Source organism: Salmo salar, chromosome ssa20 (genome assembly GCF_905237065.1).
Source record: "Salmo salar chromosome ssa20, Ssal_v3.1, whole genome shotgun sequence".
Lineage (NCBI taxonomy): Eukaryota > Metazoa > Chordata > Actinopteri > Salmoniformes > Salmonidae > Salmo > Salmo salar.
In genome coordinates, this window is record NC_059461.1 from 27,172,900 (window position 1) to 27,196,746 (window position 23,847).

The 23,847-nt window shown below is 40.9% G+C and overlaps 1 protein-coding gene across 1 annotated transcript in view; it reads left to right on the forward strand.

Moving 5' to 3' along the window:
• mlxip (MLX interacting protein) overlaps nt 1-23,847 on the forward strand; it is a 49,410-nt gene that overhangs the window by 16,134 nt on the left and 9,429 nt on the right. The window contains 10 exon segments of the mRNA XM_014161332.2: nt 11,240-11,346; nt 11,823-11,908; nt 12,390-12,479; nt 12,743-12,784; nt 13,370-13,610; nt 13,770-13,859; nt 22,452-22,546; nt 22,701-23,147; nt 23,150-23,312; nt 23,709-23,815. Of these exon segments, the coding sequence (XP_014016807.2) occupies nt 11,240-11,346; nt 11,823-11,908; nt 12,390-12,479; nt 12,743-12,784; nt 13,370-13,610; nt 13,770-13,859; nt 22,452-22,546; nt 22,701-23,147; nt 23,150-23,312; nt 23,709-23,815 (1,468 nt within the window).

The window sequence follows — 23,847 nt, forward strand, 5'->3', positions numbered from 1 at the left end:
GCTTCGAAGTACGGTAATGGAATATTTAGAATTTTTTTGTCACCCTTCTTTACCCTTTCGGATAGTGTCTTGAACGCACGAACAAAACCACGCTATTTGGATATAACAATGGATTTTTGGGACCAAACCAACATTTGTTATTGAAGTAGAAGTCCTGGGAGTGCATTCTGACGAAGAACACCAAAGGTAATAACATTTTTCTTATAGTAAATCTGACTTTGGTGAGTGCTAAACTTGCTGGGTGTCTAAATAGCTAGCCCTGTGATGCCGGGCTATCTACTTAGAATATTGCAAAATGTGCTTTCACCGAAAAGCTATTTTAAAATCGGACATATCGAGTGCATAGAGGAGTTCTGTATCTATAATTCTTAAAATAATTGTTATGCTTTTTGTGAACGTTTATCGTGAGTAATTTAGTAAATTCACCGGAAGTTTGCGGGGGTATGCTAGTTCTGAACGTCACATGCTAATGTAAAAAGCTGGTTTTTGATATAAATATGAACTTGATTGAACAAAACATGCATGTATTGTATAACATAATGTCCTAGGTGTGTCATCTGATGAAGATCATCAAAGGTTAGTGCTGCATTTAGCTGTCTTCTGGGTTTTTGTGACATTATATGCTAGCTTGAAAAATGGGTGTCTGATTATTTCTGGCTGGGTACTCTGCTGACATAATCTAATGTTTTGCTTTCGTTGTAAAGCCTTTTTGAAATCGGACAGTGTGGTTAGATTAACGAGAGTCTTGTCTTTAAAATGGTGTAAAATAGTCATGTGTTTGAGAAATTGAAGTAATAGCATTTCTAAGGTATTTGAATAACGCGCCACAGGATTCCACTGGCTGTTACGTAGGTGGGACGATTTCGTCCCGCCGGCCCTAGAGAAGTTAACCTGTTGGGTCTAGGGGGCAGCATTTGCACGTCTGGATAAAAAAAATGTACCCGATTTAATCTGGTTACTAATCCTACCCAGTAACTAGAATATGCATATACTTATTATATATGGATAGAAAACACTCTAAAGTTTCCAAAACTGTTTGAATGGTGTCTGTGAGTATAACAGAACTCATTTGGCAGGCAAAACCCTGAGACATTTTCTGACAGGAAGTGGATACCTGATGTGTTGTATTGACTTTTTAAACCTATCCCATTGAAAAACACAGGGGTTTAGGAATATTTTGGCACTTCCTATTGCTTCCACTAGATGTCACCAGCCTTTACAAAGTGTTTTGAGTCTTCTGGAGGGAGATCTGACCGAACAAGAGCCATGGAACGTTGATGTCCCATTAGACACCTGGCGCGCTAGTTCATGTTGGGTACCCTCGTTCCAATACGTTATAAAAGAGTATGCATTCGTCCACCTTGAATATTATTCATGTTCTGGTTAAAAAAGGCCCTAATGATTTATGCTATACAACGTTTGACATGTTTGAACGAACGGAAATATATTTTTTCCCCTCGTTCATGACGAGAAGTCCGGCTGGCTTACATCATGTGCTAACGAGACGGAGATTTTTGGACATAAATGATGAGCTTTTTTGAACAAAACTACATTCGTTATGGACCTGTGATACCTGGAAGTGACATCTGATGAAGAGAATCAAAGGTAATGGATTATTTACATAGTATTTTCGATTTTAGATCTCCCCAACATGACGTCTAGTCTGTATCGCAACGCGTATTTTTCCGGGCGCAGTGCTCAGATTATTGCAAAGTGTGATTTCCCAGTAAGGTTATTTTTAAATCTGGCAAGTTGATTGCGTTCAAAAGATGTAAATCTATAATTCTTTAAATGACAATATAATATTTTACCAATGTTTTCTAATTTTAATTATTTAATTTGTGACGCTGACTTGACTGCCGGTTATTGGAGGGAAACGATTTCCTCAACATCAATGCCATAGTAAAACGCTGTTTTTGGATATAAATATCAACTTGATAGAACTAAAAATGCATGCATTGTCTAACATAATGTCCTAGGAGTGTCATCTGATGGAGATTGTAAAAGGTTAGTGCATCATTTTAGCTGGTTTTATGGTTTTGGTGACCCTGTCTTTGACTTGACAAAACATTACACACAACTCTTGTAAATGTACTGTCCTAACATACTCTAAATTTATGCTTTCGCCGTAAAACCTTTTTGAAATCGTAAAACGTGGTTAGATTAAGGAGATGTTTATCTTTCAAATGGTGTAACATAGTTGTATTTTTGAAAAATTTGAATTTTGACATTTATTTGGATTCAAATTTGCCGCTCTTGAAATGCACCTGCTGTTGATGGAGTGCACCACGGGTGGCACGCTAGCGTCCCACCTAGCCCCAAGAGGTTAACTACACATGGTTGATGATATTACTAGTTTATCTAGCCTGTCCTGCGTTGCATATAATCGCTTAGGTAGACATTGCTCCAACCATAAACATCAATGCCTTTCTTAAAATCAATACACAAGTATATATTTTTAAACCTCCATATTTAGTTAATATTGCCTGCTAACATGAATTTCTTTTAACTAGGGAAAATGTGTCACTTCTCTTGCAAACAGAGTCAGGGTATATGCAGCAGTTTGGGCCGGCTGGCTCGTTGCGAACTGTGAAGACTATTTCTTCCTAACAAAGACAACCGACTTCGCCAAACGGGGGATGATTTAACAAAAGCGCATTGGCGAAAAAAGCACAATCGTTGCACGACTGTACCTAACCATAAACATCAATGCCTTTCTTAAAGTCAATACACAGAAGTATATATTTTTAAACCTGCATATTTAGTAAAATAAATCCAGGTTAGCAGGCAATATTAACCAGGTGAAATTGTGTCATTTTGCGTTCATTGCACGCAGTCAGGGTATATGCAACAGTTTGGGCCGCCAGGCTCGTTGCGAACTAATTTGCCAGAATTCTACGTAATTATGACATAACATTGAAGGTTGTGCAATGTAACAGGAATAACGTTTTTCGAGATGATAGTTTCCGGATTCGACCATATTAATTTTTACATTTTAGTCATTTAGCAGACGCTCTTATCCAGAGCGACTTACATTAGTGAATGCATACTTTTTATACATTTCATTTCATGCATTTCAAAAAAAAAATGTTGTACGTGCCCCCCGTGGGAATCGAACCCACAACCCTGGTATTGCACACACCATGTGGCGTTGCAAACACCATGCTCTACCAACTGAGCCACAGGGAAGACTAAGGCTCGTATTTCTGTGTGTTATAATTAAGTCTATGATTTTATAGAGCAGTCTGACTGAGCGATGGTAGGCAACAGCAGGCTCGTAAGCATTCATTCAAAATAGCACTTTCGTTCGTTTTGCCAGCAGCCCTTCGCAATGCATTGCGCTGTTTATGACTTCAAGCCTGTCAACTCCCAAGATGAGGCTGGTGTAACCGATGTGAAATGGCTAGCTAGTTAGCCGGGTGCGCGCTAATAGCGTTTCAAACGTCACTCGCTCTGAGACTTGGAGTAGTTGTTTCCCCTTGCTCTACATGGGTAACGATGCTTCGAAGGTGGCTGTTGTTGAGGAGAGGGATGGAAGCTATACTGTTACACTGGCAATACTAAAGTGCCTATAAGAACATCCAATAGTCAAAGGTATATGAAATACAAATCATATAGAGAGAAATAGTCCTATAATTCCTATAATAACTACAACCTAAAACATCTCACCTGGGAATATTGAAGACTCATGTTAAAAGGAACCACCAGCTTTCTCATGTTCTGAGCAAGGAACTTAAACGTTAGCTTTTTTACATGGCACATATTGCACTTTTACTTTCTTCTCCAACACTTTGTTTTTGCATTATTTAAACCAAATTGAACATGTTTCTTTATTTATTTGAGGATAAATAGATTTTATTGATGTATTATATTAAGTTAAAATAAGTGTTCATTCAGTATTGTTGTAATTGTCATTATTACAAATAAATAAAAATAAAAAGATCGGCCGATTAATCGGCCCGCCAATAATCGGTATCGGCGGCGAAAAATCATAATCGGTCGACCTCTAATTCATTTTACTTGAAGCTCATACCCCATTCCTCATATTTCAGAACAATTCTTTATTGACCCTTTTACGGTTCATAGGTAAAAGCTAATTGCATACTCGTTATGTTTTTAAAACTTCTTGGTCAAAAAGTAATGCTTATTACCGAAATATTCATTCTCATTTCCGCAACCTGCTTATCATTACTGAAACACTTTAAATAATTGTCAATTCATTGTTTAATTGTTTATCTAATGTAGGTTGCAATAGTACAGGTAAACACTAGGAGTTACATTGTGGTAGTTATCCAGCAAAATGTGTTAAGATAATTTACGTTATATTACTTATCACAAATGTCATGATTCAGATCTTTGTTTTTCGGTAATGAGATCTTCAAAATAACATTTGTTTACGAATAAGTCATTTGTTCATTACTACAGTTGAAGTTGGAAGTTTACATACACTTAGGTTGGAGTCATTAAAACTCGTTTTTCAACCACTCCACAAATTTCTTGTTAACAAACTATAGTTTTGGCAATCGGTAGGACATCTACTTTGTGCATGACACAAGTAATTCTTCCACAAATTGTTTACAGACAAATTATTTCACTTATAATTCACTGTATCACAATTCCAGTGGGTCAGAAGTTAGCATACACTAAGTTGACTGCGCCTTTTAAACAGCTTGGAAAATTCCAGAAAATTATGTCATAGCTTTAGAAGCTTCTGATAAGCTAATTGACATCATTTGAGTCAATTGGAGGGGTACCTGTGGATGTATTTCAAGGCCTACCTTCAAACTCAGTGCCTCTTTGCTTGACATCATGGGAAAATCTAAAGAAATCAGCCAAGACCTCAGAAAAAAAGATTGTAGACCTCCACATGTCTGGTTCATCCTTGGGAGCAATTTCCAAATGCCTGAAGGTACCACGTTCATCTGTACAAACAATAGTAAGCAAGTATAAACACCATTGGACCACGCAGCTGTCATACCACTCAGGAAGGAGATGCGTTCTGTCTCCTAGAGATGAACGTACTCTGGTGCGAAAAGTGCAAATCAATCCCAGAACAGCAGCAAAGGATCCTGTGAAGATGCTGGAGGAAACAGGTACAAAAGTATCTATATCCACAGTAAAACAAGACCTATTTCGACATAACCTGAAAAGCCGCTCAGCAAGGAAGCAGCCCCTGCTCCAAAACCGCCATGAAACCAAAAAGCCAGACTACGGTTTGCAACTGCACATGGGGACAAAGATCGTACTTTTTGGAGAAATGTCTTCTATTTTTGTTTCATCAGACCAGAACTGTTTGGCCATAAAGACCATTGTTATGTTTGGAGGAAAAAGGGGGAGACTTGTAAGTTGAACACTATCCCAACCATGAAGAACGGGGGTGGCGGCATCATGTTGTGGGGGTGCTTTGCTGCAGAAGGGACTGGTGCACTTCAAAAAATAGATGGCATCATGAGGGAGGGAAATTCTGTGGATATATTGAAGCAACATCTCAAGACATCAGTCAGGAAGTTAAAGCTTGGTCGCAAATGGATCTTCCAATTGGACAATGACCCCAAGCATACTTCCAAAGTTGTGGCAAAATGGCTTAAGGACAACAAAGTCATGGTATTGGAGTGGCCATCACAAAGCCCTGACCTCAATCCTATAGAAAATTTGTGAGCAGAACTGAAAAAGTGTGTGCGAGCAAGGAGGCCAACAAACCTGACTCAGTTACACCAGCTCTGTCAGGAGGAATGGGCCAAAATTCACCCAACTTATTGCGGGAAGCTTGTGGAAGGCTACCCGAAACGTTTGACTCAAGTTAAACAATTTAAAGGCAATGCTACCAAATACTAATTGAGTGTATGTAAACTTCTGACCCACTGGGAATGTGATGAAAGAAATAAAAGCTGAAATAAATCATTCTCTCTACTATTATTCTAACATTTCACGTTTTTAAAATTAAGTGGTGATCCTAACTGACCTAAAACAGGGACGTTTTACTAGGATTAAATGTCAGGAATTGTGAAAAACTGAGTTTAAATGTAATTCGCTAAAGTGTATGTGAACTTCCTACTTCAACTGTATATCTAGCTTAGATTTGCTCTGTGGTGTATATGTGTGTGTGTATGTGTATATGTATGTATGTATGTATGTATGTATGTATGTATGTGTATATATATATATATATATATATATATATATATATATATATAAACATGGAAAATCATCACTTTTTCTTCTTTTCTCGATATTTTGTGTTGTGATTATGTGAAATTTCAATCAGTTGTGAAAAATGTTATAAAATACATAAACATTAACTAAACTCTTTGGAATCAACATTTATAATGATGTTAGAACTTACTATTTTTGCTCCAAATGAAAATGTGGTAGTCAATGTATTCTCAAGAAATCCAAAGAGCTCCTTTTAAAAATGACAATTACGTGAGAATCACCCGCTCCATCATCTTGGCTTCAGTGGAAAGACATGTCCTTAACCCACTGATTGTTTGTTCACCAGTCAGGGGGCAGAACAAATTAAGTTGTTATTTCTATGCAAAATATATACAGCACCTTCATAAAGTATTCATACCCCTTGACTTATTACACATTTTGTTGTGATACAGCCTGAATTCAAAATGGATTCAATATTTTTTTATTCTCACCCATCTACACACAACAACCCACAATGACAAAGTGAAAACATGTTTTTAAAAATGTTGTCAAATTTATTGAAAATGAAATACAGAAATATATCTCATTTACTTAAGTATTCAAACCCCTGAGTCAATATTTTGTAGAAGCACCTTTTGGCAGCGATTACACCTGAGAGTCTTTCTGGGTTAGTCTCTAAGAGCTTTCCACACCTGGATTGTGCATAATTTCCCCATTATTCTTTTCAAAACTCTTCAAGCTCTGTCAAATTGGTTTGTTGATCATTGGTAGACAACCATTTTCAAGTCTTGCCATATATTTTCAAGTAGATTTAAGTCAAAACTGTAATGCAGCCACTAAGGAACTCCAGTGTAGATTTGGCCTTGTGTTTAAGGTTGTCCTGCTGAAAGGTGAATTCATCTCCCAGTGTCTGGTGGAAAGCAGACTGAACCAGGTTTTCCTCTAGGATTTTGCCTGTGTTTAGCTCCATTACAGGTTTTTTTCTACCTCGAAAAACTCTCCAGTCCTTAACGATTACAAGCATAGCCATAACATGATGCATTCACCACTATGCTTGAAAATATAGAGAGTGGTACTCAATAATGTTGTATTGGATATGCCCCCAGCATAACACTTTGTATTCAGGACAAAAAGTGAATCACTTTGCCAAATTTTTTGCAGTATTACTTTAGTGCCCTGTTGCAAACAGGATACATGTTTTGGAATATTTGTATTCTGTACAGGCTTCATTCTTTTCACTCTGTCAGTTAGGTTAGTATTATGGAGTAACTACAATGTTTGTTGATCCATCCTCGGTTTTCTCCTATCACTCTAACTGTATTAAAGTCACCATTGGCCTCATGGTGAAGTCCTTGAGCGGTTTCCTTCCTCTTCGGAAACTTAGGAAGGACACCTGTATCTTTGTACTGACTGGGTGTATTGATACACCGTCCAAAGTGTAATTAATAACTTCACCATGCTCAAAGAGATATTCAAAGTCTGTTTTTTTTTATTATTTTTTTTAATCTACCAATAGTTGCCCTTTGCGAGGCATTGGAAAACCTCCCTGGTCTATGTGGTTGAATCTGTGTTTGAAATTCACTGCTTGACTGAGGGACCTTATTATCTGTATGTGTTTTTTTTATTTTATTTATCCTTTATTTTACCAGGTAAGTTGACTGAGAACACGTTCTCATTTACAGCAACGACCTGGGGAATACTTACAGGGTAGAGGAGGGGGATGAATGAGCCAATTGTAAACTGGGGATTATTAGGTGACCGTGATGGTTTGAGGGCCAGATTGGGAATTTAGCCAGGACACCGGGGTTAACACCCCTAGACTTACAATAAGTGCCATGGGATCTTTAATGACCTCAGAGTCAGGACACCCGTTTAATGTCCCATCCTAAAGACGGCACCTTACACAGGGCAGTACCCTGGGGCATTGGGATATTTTTTAGACCAGAGGAAAGAGTGCCTCGTACTGGCCCTCCAACACCACTTCCAGCAGCATCTGGTCTCCCATCCAGGGACTGACCAGGACCTGTGTAGGTTACAGACATGAGGTAGTCATTCAAAAATCATGTTAAACACTATTATTGCACACAGAGTGAGTCCATGTAACTTACTAAGCACATTTTTACTCCTGAACTTATTTAGACTTGCCATAACAAAGGGGTTGAATACTTATTGACTCAAGACATTTCAGCTTTTTATTTTTTATTAATTTGTAAAAACATAATTCCACTTTGACATTATGGGGTATTGTGTGTAGGCCAGTGATGACAAATCTCAATTTAATCTATTTTAAATTTGGGAGTTAACACAACAAAATGTGGAAAATGACAAGGGGTGTGAATACTTTCTGAAGGCCCTGTAGTTTGAGTCTATGCCCATTGGGTCATTTGATATAGGTTAGGCTAGCTAAACACTGGCCATTAACAACGTGTCCTTCAAATTGAATGTCCGGTTTCTTGTTTTTCTTGTCCTGTTGATAGTTTGTCTTCCTTGGTTCGCCTCAGCCCTATGAACTGCCCATTACTTACAGTAAACAGATTATATTACTAGGCAGTGTGCTATCGTCTGCTAAAAGTTTTATGTGGACACGGCCATAATAACGTTGTGGTTGCTTGAAGTAGAACAGTATAGACCCTTTTGCAGTACACAATACACTGACGTCACGCATAGATGCGTGCGACTCTTGGAGTAAGAAAGCCATCACCATCTGCGCCTATTCAACACAGCCTAGATTTTAAGTTTCTATTACTTGTAAACAAAAAAACTTGTTGCGGTTCTCATACACTTAGAATATTTACAAAAAATCTTACTTGAACAGTCGCTTAGATTATGTTTGGTCTTTGCAAAAATAACTTTTTTGGATGCAGCAGTTGTTAGCTAGAATGCTAACGCTCATTGATATAGGCTGTAGCAAAACTAGCCAAAGAACCATTTTACTGGTTGAAGTTTAAGTGTTTAAAAAGATAAAGTATAATGCAGTTGATTTGTAATTATGACACAAACATTATATTAAGCAGGACATTCATACGAGCATTAAAATCCAATTATAATCCAGAAGTAGTGTGAAATGCACCCATATGCAACATGTAAATGGAGTATTTTTTTTGCTGGCATTCTATGAGAGCTCACCCTTGTTCTGCCACCAACTTGCACGCGTCCCCTCGTGCGGTAATGTTTGCAAACACCGAAAGGGATCTATTTGATCCCTCATTTGGGGTTAGGTAGTCCCTCTTGGCATATGCTATGATTTATTAAGTTTAAGCATCATGTCATTCTATGGCGCAGATTTCCTTCATTACAGTCAAAGACAACAGATCATATAGGCCTAATGTGAAAATACTGTTAGATCCTTTTGAGATACAAGTTGTTCTTGATATATAGGACATGCTAATACCTCCACTGCTTTGTCATTGCCTCACCTAAGCTCTCTGCCTCTCACTATTGTCACTGTCAACGGTGGCCTACTTAAGCCTTGTTCACACTGCAGGCCTTAATGCTCAAATCAGTTTTGTTTGTCCAAACAGCCAGTGACCAAATCGGATTTGTGTGTTGACTGTAGTCATTTGCTGACATGGCTACGCTAGTTGTCACGGTAATGGCGGGTGTGTGTTCTGTGGCAGCTGATTTGGGGGTGGTGCTCGTGCTTCCTCTCACTCAGAAGTTGTTGTTGTGTAGCAAGCTAAGGTGACAACAATGCCTGCCATGGAAGTTTCCCAGTTGCTTTGAATGTTCGAAATCGTAGTGTAAAAACACTTTTTTAAAGCTTCAAAAGATAAGATGATCCAACTTTCAAAATAAGTTATTTTTGGATAACCACAACAGTCAACTAGTTTAGTTTGCTAGCACACATTCACTAAGTTCATTGTAAACAATTAACAATTGCTATTTAGCTACCACATGTTCTTGCCAATCTGTCAACAGAGTAACTAGCAAGCAACAAGATATGCCAAATAACAGTCTAAAAAACACGAGGGCAAATAAATCAGATTCAACTGTTCAGACACAAGTCGCATGGCCATGAATCTGATTTTGTATCTGATTTCAAATCCCCCTATGAATGTGGTTTGAAATGTGTCTTGAAGTATCCAATTCCATAGATATTTTGGCAGTTCAGACTGCAGGAAAAAGATCAGAATCGGATATGCAAAAAACATTCTAACTGCCAGTGTGAACAACGCTTTAGTCCCTTTATGGATGTAGGTGTTATGTTCAGACCTGGGTTCAAATACATGTGTATTTGATTATTTGTTCTTTAAATAGGCCTACTTTTTTTCTGTGTATTTTTTGTATGTTCAAATCATGTGGACCAACTCTTCAACTACTTCTATTGGAAGTATTTTCAAATAATTTCCTATTAAAATACTTATTCTAAATACATTTTATGAAATAACAAACAGACCTGGTTTCAAATGCATGGGAGTATTTATTTGTATATAAAAATGCACCGTATTTTAAGATTTTCAAATACATGCCAATACTTACCAAGTGTATTTCCTAAAATATGTTATAAAAAATAATCATATACAAAACATGTATATTGAAAGTAATTTAAATACGCTAAATATTGTTTGAATCAAGGTCATCAAAATGATGTGTCTACTGTCAAGGCATCCCTGTAGCCTTCACTTAGCATAGTGTTGAGCTGTCTGAAATCAGGGGTGACTTCCACAATTGTTCTAGGAAAAGGGGAAAAAGGAACGGGGATACCTAGTCAGTTGCACAACTGAATGAATGCTTTCAACCAAAATGTGTCTTCCACATTTAACCCAACCGCTCTGCATGCTGGGGGGGGGCTGCCTTAATCGACATCCACGTCATCAGTGCCCGGGGAGCGGTTGTTGTTGGCGGTTAACTGCCTTGGTCAAGGGCAGAACGATACATTTTTCCACCTTGTTGGCTCAGGGATTCGAACCAGCCACCTTTTGGTTACTGGCCCAACGCTCTTAACTGCTAGGTTACCTGCCGACCCCAGGAACCTGATCAGTTTGAGGTTACCTAACTGTTAAAATCACCTCTTCATTTTGCCAATCTGCACCTCTCCCGCTTGAGTAGGTCATTAAGAGGCTTGTGTTATCTTCTGCCTTTTCAGCGGCAAGTTAGTGTCACCAAAATGGAAGAACTTCAAAGGCCTAAAGCTGCTGTGGAGAGACAAGATTCGGCTCAACAACGCTATCTGGAGGGCCTGGTACATGCAATGTAATGCTTCATATTCTATTGTCTCTCACTAAAAACAGCAATCTCACTGTTGTAACATAGTATAAATGCCAGGTTTAACTTGGCTGAAAGAAATATTTGATTTAACGATTGCTCCAGGGTTGGGTCTGCAGAGCCACTGAATGGCACTTGAATCCCCTTATGATTGAGAAGTATAGTCTTTTTTATTTTTATTTTCACCTTTATTTAACCAGGTAGGCAAATTGAGAACAAGTTCTCATTTACAACTGCGACCTGGCCAAGATAGAGCAAAGCAGTTCGACACATATAACAACACAGAGTTACACATGGAGTAAAACAAACATACAGTCAATAATACAGTAGAAAAATAAGTCTATGTACAATGTGAGCAAATGAAAAAATGTGAGTGTACAGTACAGTTATTCACTACTATGTCAGTATAGGTGGTGTGTTATTTTTGCTCAACTGGTAGCTCTTGCATGTGTTCTACTCTACAGATGTGGAGAAGCGAGACAACCCTGTCTGCCATTTTGTCACTCCTCTGGATGGTACCATGGACATAGAGGACCATCGTCCGGCAGAGGTAAGAAAGGGCAGTGGATTGGGGGATATTTTTTTTATTTAACCTTTATTTAACTAGGCAAGTCAGTTAAGAACAAATTCTTATTTACAATGACTGCCTAGGAACAGTGGGTTAACTACCTTGTTCAGGGCAGTATTACATTTTGACATTGTCAGCTCGGGGAATCGATCTAGCAACCTTTCGGTTACTGGCCCAACACTCTAACCACTAGGCTACCTGCCGCCCCGGCAATAACAAAATCACAGAAAATAATATGCAGCACTACCATACCACTGCTCCACCCTATTAACCAAACTCTTCTCTGTGACCACTTTTTTTATCCCGTATGTATCGTTTAGCTCCTTTGCATGTCCCTCTTCATAATCTATCATAAGATTTTTTTTCCTCTCCTCTGTTCCACTCTGTCTCTCTCCTCTCCTTACTGTTTACCACTTAAACCAATCCCCACATTATTTTCTCCCTCTCCCTTTGTCTTCCATAGGCAATAGCCACAGAGGGGAAATATTGGAAAAGAAGAATTGAAATTGTAATTCGAGAGTATCACAAGTGGAGGACATATTTCAAGAAAAGGGTAGGGTAATGGATATTGTTATTGCCAGATTGTGCCTTTAAATAAAAATAATAACATTTATTAAAGTACCAATTAAACAAAGTTGGCTAATGTTCATGACTGAGCAGCATTAGGCCTATATTAGGTTCTTGTCAGTTGCTTTAACTGGATGGTGAGGCAACCAGTTGATGAATGTATTACATTTACTATGCTCTACTCCATGTTATAATTTTATGTCATTATATGAATCTGCCACATAACATTGATTTTCCAATTTGTCACAGTTACAGAAGCACAAGGATGACGATCTCTCAAGCCTTCTCAAGGTATGCCTTCTTGTGTGCTGCCTCAATTCAAATTAGGTAATAAAGTAGCGCGAGTGAAAAACTAAGGGTAACACCCAAATAATCACTACATCTGACATCTGTGAAAATGACAAAGAATAAAATAAAGAATAGGCCATTAATGCACAAAGAATACATATACTACACGTGGGTAGGAAAGCTATAGGCTATGTTGATTTGATTTATGCTATTAGGATCTCTTTTAGCCCACCAAGGGCTAGTCTTCCAAGAGTCCTTAAGAAATGTGAAAACAGAAATTTTGAAAAACAACAAAATCAAAGTAAAAACACAAACACAGATCCACATTCCTATTACTTTGACATGTTACAAGTTACACCCCCCCTACTTCAATTGTGCAAACAAACACTGCTTGGTCTGTATTTGGATTGTTATGAGGCATGTGTTTTATTGAAGAGGCTGAATTTAATCAATTTAAGTATGTAGTCTGCATGTTTCATAACTGTTAAATAGATTAGTTCTATGATTTGATATGGTTTGTACAGTATGTGCACTGCATGTTTTTTGTGTAACTGACTGGCTGGCTTGTTGCATTTTGAACACCCTAAGGGGCCAGAGGAGCAGTTTTTGCTGTTTGGGGAGATCTTTCCAGACACATTCCGTGTGTCCCTTTGTCAGGATGAGGAAATGGCCGTGCGCCGAGTTGCTCGCAAAAGCCGTGAGTCACCTGTCCCCATGGAGATGGACCCACTCTTTGACATGGACGTGCTGATGTCAGAGTTTTCTGACACACTCTTCTCCACGCTGGCCTCCCACCAGCCCATGGCCTGGCCCAATCCGAGAGAGATAGGTGAGGGCCCGCCACCAACATCCCATTCCATACACCAAGCCTGTTTCTATTTACTCAGATCCACCCAAGCCTTCCTTCAACCAGATCTATTGGAAAAATCGATTTGCTTTTCAACAACTTTTTTTTCACACCCCATCCGTGTCCACCTGTTCCCCATAGCTCATGCAGGGAACGCAGACATGATCCAGCCTGGACTCATCCCCCTACAGCCCAACCTGGACTTTATGGACTCCTTTGAGCCATTGCAAGGTAATGACAATGCACTCTACCACAGCGACAAACTCCAAAATAATGTCACTTGCACAGTGCACAAACTTTAACAGGACCTCGGAGCACCATGTTAAGGCCGATCCACAGATCACTCCATCATTTACTGTGTGTTCGCTTGGGTGAAGTCATATTTTTTTGGGGGGGCAACGTGCACCTTTTGGTAAAATGATACCCTCCCCCATCCATGTGTTCCTAGACCCCCGAATAGCTTGACTTTTTAATTTGCAATTCTGCTCATATCACCTGACCAGGAAAGGTCATGATTCATATGGTGTTGTAGATCGACTAGAAATGAAATAGAACATCATCACCAGTGTTAGCTCATTTCTAAGAGAAACACCTGCATATTTGATTAATAGCTACATGTAATGAAAGTTTAGTGTTTTACATTACCTCGTTTTGTGCCGGCTGTAGGCTACTCCGCTAGCAGCTTGCTTGCTAAAAAAAGCAAGCAAGCTAGCCTTTGAGCTTCCCACATCTCCCCCATGTCAAATAATCCGATTTATAATTAAATAATATCTACAGTGAGGGAAAAAAGTATTTGATCCCCTGCTGATTTTGTACGTTTGCCCACTGACAAAGAAATGATCAGTCTATAATTTTAATGGTAGGTTTATTTGAACAGTGAGAGACAGAATAACAACAAAAAAGTCCAGAAAAATCATGTCAAAAATGTTATAAATTGATTTGTATTTTAATGAGGGAAATAAGTATTTGACCCCCTCTCAATCAGAAAGATTTCTGGTTCCCAGGTGTCTTTTATACAGGTAACAAGCTGAGATTAGGAGCACACTCTTAAAGGGAGTGCTCCTAATCTCAGTTTGTTACCTGTATAAAAGACACCTGTCCACAGAAGCAATCAATCAATCAGATTCCAAACCCTCCACCATGGCCAAGACCAAAGAGCTCTCCAAGGATGTCAGGGACAAGATTGTAGACCTACACAATGCAGGAATGGGCTACAAGACCATCGCCAAGCAGCTTGGTGAGAAGGTGACAACAGTTGGTGCGATTATTCGCAAATGGAAGAAACACAAAAGAACTGTCAATCTCCCTCGGCCTGGGGCTCCATACAAGATCTCACCTCGTGGAGTTGCAATGATCATGAGAACGGTGAGGAATCAGCCCAGAAGTACACGGGAGGATCTTGTCAATGATCTCAAGGCACCTGGGACCATAGTCACCAAGAAAACAATTGGTAACACACTACGCCGTGAAGGACTGAAATCCTGCAGCGCCCGCAAGGTCAAGAAAGCACATATACATGCCCGTCTGAAGTTTGCCAATGAACATCTGAATGATTCAGAGGACAACTGGGTGAAAGTGTTGTGATCAGATGAGACCAAAATGGAGCTCTTTGGCATCAACTCAACTCGCCGTGTTTGGAGTAGGAGGAATGCTGCCAATGACCCCAAGAATACCATCCCCACAGTCAAACATGGAGGTGGAAGCATTATGCTTTGGGGGTGTTTTTCTGCTAAGGGGACAGGACAACTTCACCGCATCAAAGGGACGATGGACAGGGCCATGTACCGTCAAATCTTGGGTGAGAACCTCCTTCCCTCAGCCAGGGCATTGAAAATGGGTCGTGGATGGGTATTCCAGCATGACAATGACCCAAAACACACAGCCAAGGCAACAAAGGAGTGGCTCAAGAAGAAGCACATTAAGGTCCTGGAGTGGCCTAGCCAGTCTCCAGACCTTAATCCCATAGAAAATCTGTGGAGGGAGCTGAAGGTTCGAGTTGCCAAACGTCAGCCTCGAAACCTTAATGACTTGGAGAAGATCTGCAAAGAGGAGTGGGACAAAATCCCTCCTGAGATGTGTGCAAACCTGGTGGCCAACTACAAGAAACGTCTGACCTCTGTGATTGCCAACAAGGGTTTTGCCACCAAGTACTAAGTCATGTTTTGCAGAGGGGTCAAATACTTATTCCCCTCATTAAAATGCAAATCAATTTATAACATTTTTGACATGCGTTTTTTAGGATTTTTTTGTTATTCTGTCTCTCACTGTTCAAATAAACCTACCATTAAAATTATAGACTGATCATTTCTTCGTCAGTGGGCAAACGTACAAAATCAGCAGGGGATCAAATACTTTTTTCCCCCACTGTATAGGTCAGATCAAGGAACGGCGGTTATGCTTTCATCACTTTTGTATTCATGGATTTATAGCAACACTATCCACGTTTCCATCCACTGTTTTTATGCGAGTAAATCAAATCAAATTGTATTAGTCACATGCGCCGAATACAACGGCTGTAGACCTTACAGTGAAATGCTTACTTACAAGCCCCTAACCAACAATGCAGTTACTTTTCTTTCATAAAAAAATTGTAAGAATAAGAAGTAAAAGTAACAAGTTATTAAAGAACAGCAGTAAAATAACAATAGCGAGTCTATACACGGGGGTACCGGTACAGTCTCAATGTGCGGGGGCACCGGTTAGTTGAGGTAATATGTACATGTAGGTAGAGTTATTAAAGTGACTATGCATAGATGATAAGAACAGAGAGTAGCAGCAGTGTAAAAGAGGAGACGGGGCAATGCAAATAGTCTGGGTAGCCATTTGATTAGATGTTCAGGAGTCTTATGGCTTGGGGGTAGAAGCTGTTAAGAAGCCTCTTGGACCCAGACTTGGCGCTCCGGTACAGCTTGCTGTGCGGTAGCAGAGAGAACAGTATGAATAGGGTGGCTGGAGTCTTTGAAAATTCTTAGGGCCTTCCTCTGACACCGGCTGGTGTAGAGGTCCTAGATGGCAGGAAGCTTGGTCCCAGTGATGTACTTGGCCGTACGCACTACCCTCTGTAGGCCGAGCAATTGCCATACCAGGCAGTGATGCAACCAGTCAGGATGCTCTCAATGGTGCAGCTGTAGAACCTTTTAAGGATCTGAGGACCCATGCCAAATCTTTTCAGTCTCCAGAGGGGGAATAGGTTTTGGTTGTGCCCTTTTCACGACTGTCTTGGTGTGCTTGAACCTTGTTAGTTTGTTGGTGATGTGGACACCAAGGAACTTGAAGCTCTCAACCTGCTCCACTACAGCCCTGTCAATGAAAATGGGGGCGTACTCGGTCCTCTTTTTCCTGTAGTCTACAATCATCTCCTTTGTCTTGATCACGTTGAGGGAGAGGTTGTTGTCCTGGCACCACACGGCCAGGTCTCTGACCTCCCTATGGGTTGTTTGGTTGTTGTCGGTGATCACGCCTACCACTGTTGTCATCTGCAAACTTAATGATGGTGTTGGAGTTGTGCCTGGCCGTGCAGTCATGAGTGAGTAGGGAGTACAGGAGGGGACTGAGCACGCACCCCTGTGTGGCGGATGTGTTGTTACCTACCTTTACCACCTGAGAGTGGCCCATCAGGAAGTCCAGGATCCAGTTGCACAGGGAGGTGTTTAGTCCCAGGGTCCTGAGCTTAGTGATGAGCTTTGAGGACACTATGGTGTTGAACGCTGAGCTTTAGTCAATGAGTAGCGTTCTCACATCGGTGTTCCTTTTGTCCAGGTGGGAAAGGGCAGTGTGGAGTGCAATAAAGATTGCATCGTCTGTGGATCTGTTTGGGCGGTATGCAAATTGGAGTGGGTCTAGGGTTTCTGGGATAATGAGCCGTGACCAGTCTTTCAAAGTACTACTTGGCTACAGACGTGAGTGCTACGGGTAGGTAGTCATTTAGGCAGGTTACCTTAGTGTTCTTGGGAACACCATATATGTCATACCGTATAAAAAAATAAATCACCACAGCTGTGATGGAAACAGGAAGTTTCGGTACAATTTTATGCGAGAAATAGAGGTGGAAACGTTTTTAAATTATACGTCTAAGCTATTATTTTACTATTATTTTATTAAAAACTGTTATTATCCCATATAAACACATTGAATAACAGATTCACTACATGGAACAATATGTAGTGTTGTTCCCCCCCAACAAAAAATCTAAAGGAAGTGTTTTTTTGGCCCCTTATTTTTAGCACTAAACAGTCTCCATATATACACTACATGACCAAAAGTATGTGGATACCTGCTCGTCGAACATCTCATTACAAAATCATGGACATTAATATGGAGTTGGTCCCCCGTTTGCGATAACAGCCTCCACTCTTCTGGGAAGGCTTTCCACTAGATGTTGGAACATTGCTGTGGGGACTTGCTTCCATACAGCCACAAGAGCATTAGTGAGGTCGGGCACTGATGTTGGGCGATTAGGTCTGGCTCGCAGTCGGCATTCCAATTCATCCCGAAGGTCTTCGGTGGGGTTGAGGTCAGGGCTTTGTGCAGGCCAGTCAAGTTCTTCCACACCGATCTTGACAAACCATTTCTGTATGGACCTCACTTTATTCGCAGGGGCATTGTCATGCTGAAACAGGAAAGGGCCTTCCCCAAACTGTTGCCACAAAGTTGGAAGCACAGTATCGTCTAGAATGTCATTTTATGCTGTAATGTTAAGATGTCCCTTCACTGGAACTAAGGGGCCTAGCCCAAATCATCATAAAACATCCCCAGACCATTATTCCTCCACCACCAAACTTTACAGTTGGCACCATGCATTCGGGCAGGTAGCTTTCTCCTGGCATCCGCCACACCAACATTCATCCGTTGGACTGCCAGATGGTGAAGCGTGATTCATCTCTCCAGTGAAGGCATTTCCACTGCTCCAGAGTCTAATGGCGGCAAGCTTTACAACACTCCAGCTGACGCTTGGCATTGTGCATGGTGATCTTAGGCTTGTTTGCGGCGGTTTGGCATTGAAAACCCATTTCATGAAGGTCCCTGACGAATGGTTCTTGTGCTGATGTTGCTTCCAGAGGCAGGTTGGAACTTGGTAGTGTGTTGCAACTAGAGGTCGACCGATTAATCGGAATGGCCGATTTAATTAGGGCCGATTTCAAGTTTTCATAACAATCGGTAATCAGTATTTTTGGCCACCGAATTTTTTTTGTTTGTTTTTTTTTCACCTTTATTTAACTTGGCAAGTCAGATTAAGAACACATTCTTATTTTCAATGACGGCCTAGGAACGGGAGTTAACTGCCTTGTTCAGGAGGGATTAGGGGGTTCGTTTTTGCAACCTTCTGGTTACTAGTCCAATGCTCTAACCACCTGCCTTACATTGCACTCCACGAGGAGCCTGCATGGCAGGCTGACTACCTGTTACGCGAGGGCAGCAAGAAGCAAGGTAAGTTGCTAGCTAGCATTAAACTTATCTTATAAAAAACTATCAATCTTAACATAATCACTAGTTAACTACACATGGTTGATGATATTACTAGTTTATCTAACGTGTCCTGCGTTGCATATAATCGATGCGGTGCCTGTTAATTTCTCATCGAATCACAGCCTACTTCGACAAACGGGTGATTTAACAAGCGCATTTGCGAAAAAAGCACTGTCGTTACACCAATGTACCTAACCATAAACATCAACGCCTTTCTTTAAAATCAATACACAAGTATATATTTTTAAACCTGCATATTTACTTACTATTGCCTGCTAACATGAAATTGTGTCACTGCTCTTGCGTTCATTGCCTGGCTCGTTGCGAACTAATTTGCCAGAATTTTACGTAATTATGACATACCATTGAAGGTTGTGCAATGTAACAGGAATATTTAGACTTAGGGATCCCACCCGTTAGATAAAATACGGACCGGTTCCGTATTTCACTGAAAGAAAAAAGCATTTTGTTTTCGAGATGATAGTTTCCGTATTCGACCATATTAATGACCTAAGGCTCGTATTTCTGTGTGTTTATTATATTATAATTACGTCTATGATTTGATAGAGCAGTCTGACTGAGCGGTGGTAGGCACCAGTAGGCTCGTAAGCATTCATTCAAACAGCACTTCACTGCGTTTTGCCAGCAGCTTTCGCAATGCATTGCGCGGTTTATGACTTCAAGCCTGTCAACTCCCAAGATTAGGCTGGTGTAACCGATGTGAAATGGCTAGCTAGTTAGCGGGTGCGCGCTAATAGCGTTTCAAACGTCACTCGCTCTGAGACTTGGGAGTGGTTGTTCCCCTTGCTCTGCATGGGTAACGCTGCTTTGAGGGTGGCTGTTGTCGATGTGTTCCTGGTTTGAGCCCAGGTAGGAGCGAGGAGAGGGACGAAAGCTATACTGTTACACTGGCAATACTAAAGTGCCTATAAGAACATCCAATAGTCAAAGGTATATGAAATACAAATTGTATAGAGAGAAATAGTCCTATAATTCCTATAATAACTACAACCAGAAACTTCTTACCTGGGAATATTGAAGACTCATGTTAAAAGGAACCACCAGCTTTCATATGTTCCCATGTTCTGAGCAAGGCACTTAAATGTTAGCTTTCTGACATGGCACATATTGCACTTTTACTTTCTTCTCCAACACTTTGTTTTTGCATTATTTAAACCAAATTGAACATGTTTCATTATTTATTTGAGGCTAAATTGATTTTATTGATGTATTATATTAAGTTAAAATAAGTGTTCATTCAGTATTGTTGTAATTGTCATTATTACAAAAAAAAAAAAAAAAAGCGGTCCTCCAATAATCGGTATCGGCGTTGAAAAATCATAATCGGTCGAACTCTAGTTACAACCGAGGACAGACAATTTGTATGCGCTTCAGCACTCGACGATCCCGTTCTGTGAGCTTGTGTGGCCTACCATTTCGCGGCTGAGCCGTTGTTGCTCCAGGACGTTTCTACTTTACAATAATAGCACTTGCAGTTGACCGGGGCAGCTCTAGCAGGGCAGAAATTTGACGAACTGACTTGTTGGAAAGATGGCATCCTATGACGGTGCAACTTTGAAAGTCACTGAGCTCTTCAGTAAGGCCATTCTGCTGCCAATGTTTGTCTATTGAGATTCCATGGCTGTGTGCTCAATTTTATACACTTGTCAGCATCGGCTGTGGCTGAACTAGTTGAATCCACTAATTTGAAGGGGTGTCCACATACACGTGTGTGTGTGTGTGTGTGTGTGTGTGTGTGTGTGTGTGTGTGTGTGTGTGTGTGTGTGTGTGTGTGTGTGTGTGTGTGTGTGTGTGTGTGTGTGTGTGTGTACTTCCATAAAAATAAAAAAATCAGCCTGGTACCGTGGGACCTTCAGACGAGCCTGGGCATCCTAGAGCGAGACAACCGGCATGTAGATTTTCGTGAGAGTCCCATCTGTGCACAGTGTTTAACCCATACTGTCTGGATGCTACAGACAGAAGTTGACAAATCAGCCGTACCTACTTCAGACGAATCCCAAGACTCTTGTGGGGGTCGTAGAGAAAAACGGAGAACACGATAGTGTTCGTGAGCGTCTCATCTTTCCACAGAGGGTTTATAGGCCAAACCGTTCGAACGCTATAGCCGATTTTGTGAGAAGACGGATCTTTGGGATGTCTCACAGCTCTAGCTCTGTCACCTTTCACTGCTGATGCGGAAGTGCGACATAGGCGGATGTGTTGGAATGAGACACATCCCATGTAAAAAAAAAAAAAAAAAAAACATATCTCTAGCTTAAACTGACTGATTTTTACAGGGATTTTTTATATTATGCTAATTACATTTCCTCGGGGGTGCGGATATCAACCTTAGGGGGCTTAAGCGCAAATATTGATATAATAACTATCATATCGAAATTAACTTGGAGTCACACGATGATATGGTTTGTGGTCCTATGACTCGGGAAACCGAGCAGTTTATTAGGCTAGAGATGAAATAAGTTATAATGAACTTCACAGGGTGGTGAAAGTGCACAGTGATGAGCTTGATGCTCTTTTCTAATAAATACCGAGCTCCTTATTCTGGTGACATGATGATCGATGCTTGACTGGCGTTTGACAAATACAAATATTCTTGCTCTTATCCATAATAATCTCATCATGTAGACTAGCCTACCTGCTCTAGCTGTTGGCTAGAGCACACCTGCCAAGACCTAAATAGTCACATTTGCTAGTTAATGCAAGTTTTTGTGACAAAACTGTCGATAGAGTTGAAAATGCGATGGAACACATTGAACCTTTTTTAGTTTTATTCAATACATGAAAACTTAAGCAAAAAAAAAGATTTTGTGTGCACTACCTGACACGCTGATTTTTTTGTCTGCATTAAGTCCGTTTGGTGGAAAAACACTACTGGTGGGAAAATGTGCATATTTCCGCCAATTGGTTAGAAACCTAGCTACTGTTGCTTATTTTTTTTCGAGTAGTTTAAATTTATAATGTAGAGTTCATTCTTTTGTGAAACAACATTGTGCCAGAAGAGAAAGAGGACCAAAATAAATGTTTCAACCAAGCAAGTTTGTTGGTAAAATACAGCCTCCCTATCTACACAACAGTACCCGCACCGTGACGGAAGAAATAATACGTTCCCTCTCAAAATTTGAGCAGAGAAAATCTGCGTTGCAAGCGCCATAGGCCACCCATTTTGTGACCAAAAAACATTCACGTACTGCGTTGTGCTCCGAATCGTTGAGTAAAGTCTGCCGAACCTCTTAGTCCCATGCAGTTGACTGTAATACAGCAGGTGGCATATCCTAACACTTATGTTGGTGGAGTGGATGTTATACTAATTCTAACTAACCTAGAGACTTCTCCCAGACTTATTTCACAGCCTCCGTCAGCCCATCTTCCCCTCTGCTTCCCTCACTGCCTCATCCGTCACTCCTCTACCCAGCAGCAGCTCTCAATCCCAGGTAAACCCTAGGCCCAGTCACTGTGAACCTCAGCCCTAACATACCCCCAGAACTAACACACTCCTGCCTTTATTCTTAGATGTTTTCACATAATTTGACTAATTGATAACATTATAAATGTGCTTTCTTTTCTCCTGTCCTTGTGACTTGACAGGGCCAGCTTCTCTCTTCCATGCACCTCTCAGCTGACCTACCGTCCATCAGTCATGACCACAGACTCGTCTCCCCAGCCCCCCTGCCTATCTCCTCCCTCATGGCCAATCAAACCAGTGGGACCGGTGAAGGTTCCTCCTATGTACAGAACTACATGCCTCTGTTCACTGCGCCAGGGCCCCCTAGTGGTCAGGCTGGAGGCTCCTCCCTCATGCAACCCTCAGCCCCTCCCACACTGCCACACACCCAGCCATGCCAAGGTGCTGTCACAGCAACATCAGTAGCCCCCCCACCCGTGGACGATGCCACAAGCCTGGACGGTTCCCCACCCCCATCTGTCATCACACACACTGCCTCCTCCACTGTTACACCCAGTGAGGCTGCCACCACCTTCAGTCAGGGCTCTGAGCTTAGCTCCTTAACCCGGACTCCTCCACCACCACCACCACCCCCCTCCAGCCCCTGGCACCCTCACCTGCCATCCCCCTCCAACACCCCCAGACTTTCGCCCTGCCCAGACCCATCCAGCCTTCTTGCTCCAGCAAAAAGACATGCCATGTGCAAAGGATAGTTCCTGCCAACCCCATCCCCTCATCTCACCTCATCCTAACAAGTGAGTTAATCACATCCCAAACTATTTCATTGTTGATGGATGAGAATGGTGTATTGATTTGAATATTGCATCTAATATTGAATTAATGCATGCCTAGCATGTTCTACTCCCAAAACACTACCATTTATTGAAGTGGGGGATTACTGCTTCACTAGAGAGCTATCTCATATTGTGATCACACCACAAGGTGGCAATACTGTTTGTCATTTTTATAGTCAGTCACTATTGTAATGAAAAACTGAATGAAACCTAGTCAATATTTGCAAGCAATTGAGCCCAAATGATCCTAGCAAAGATCATCAATGATATCCAAGCTCAATATTAGAGATAAAATAAATGAGAGAAAATTAGCTTTTATTCTGTGATGTTGTAATGTCAAATATTTTGCTGTCTCAGCCCCCTTCCCAGGGCATACCAGTGCAGTGATTGTTACTCCAACTCCCCTGAAAGCAGACGTGGTTCCCTCAACTGGCGTGGTCATCGCCTCCTCAAGCCTATCAAGGGTAAGACCGTGACTGCTCTCACGGGCCTGCCT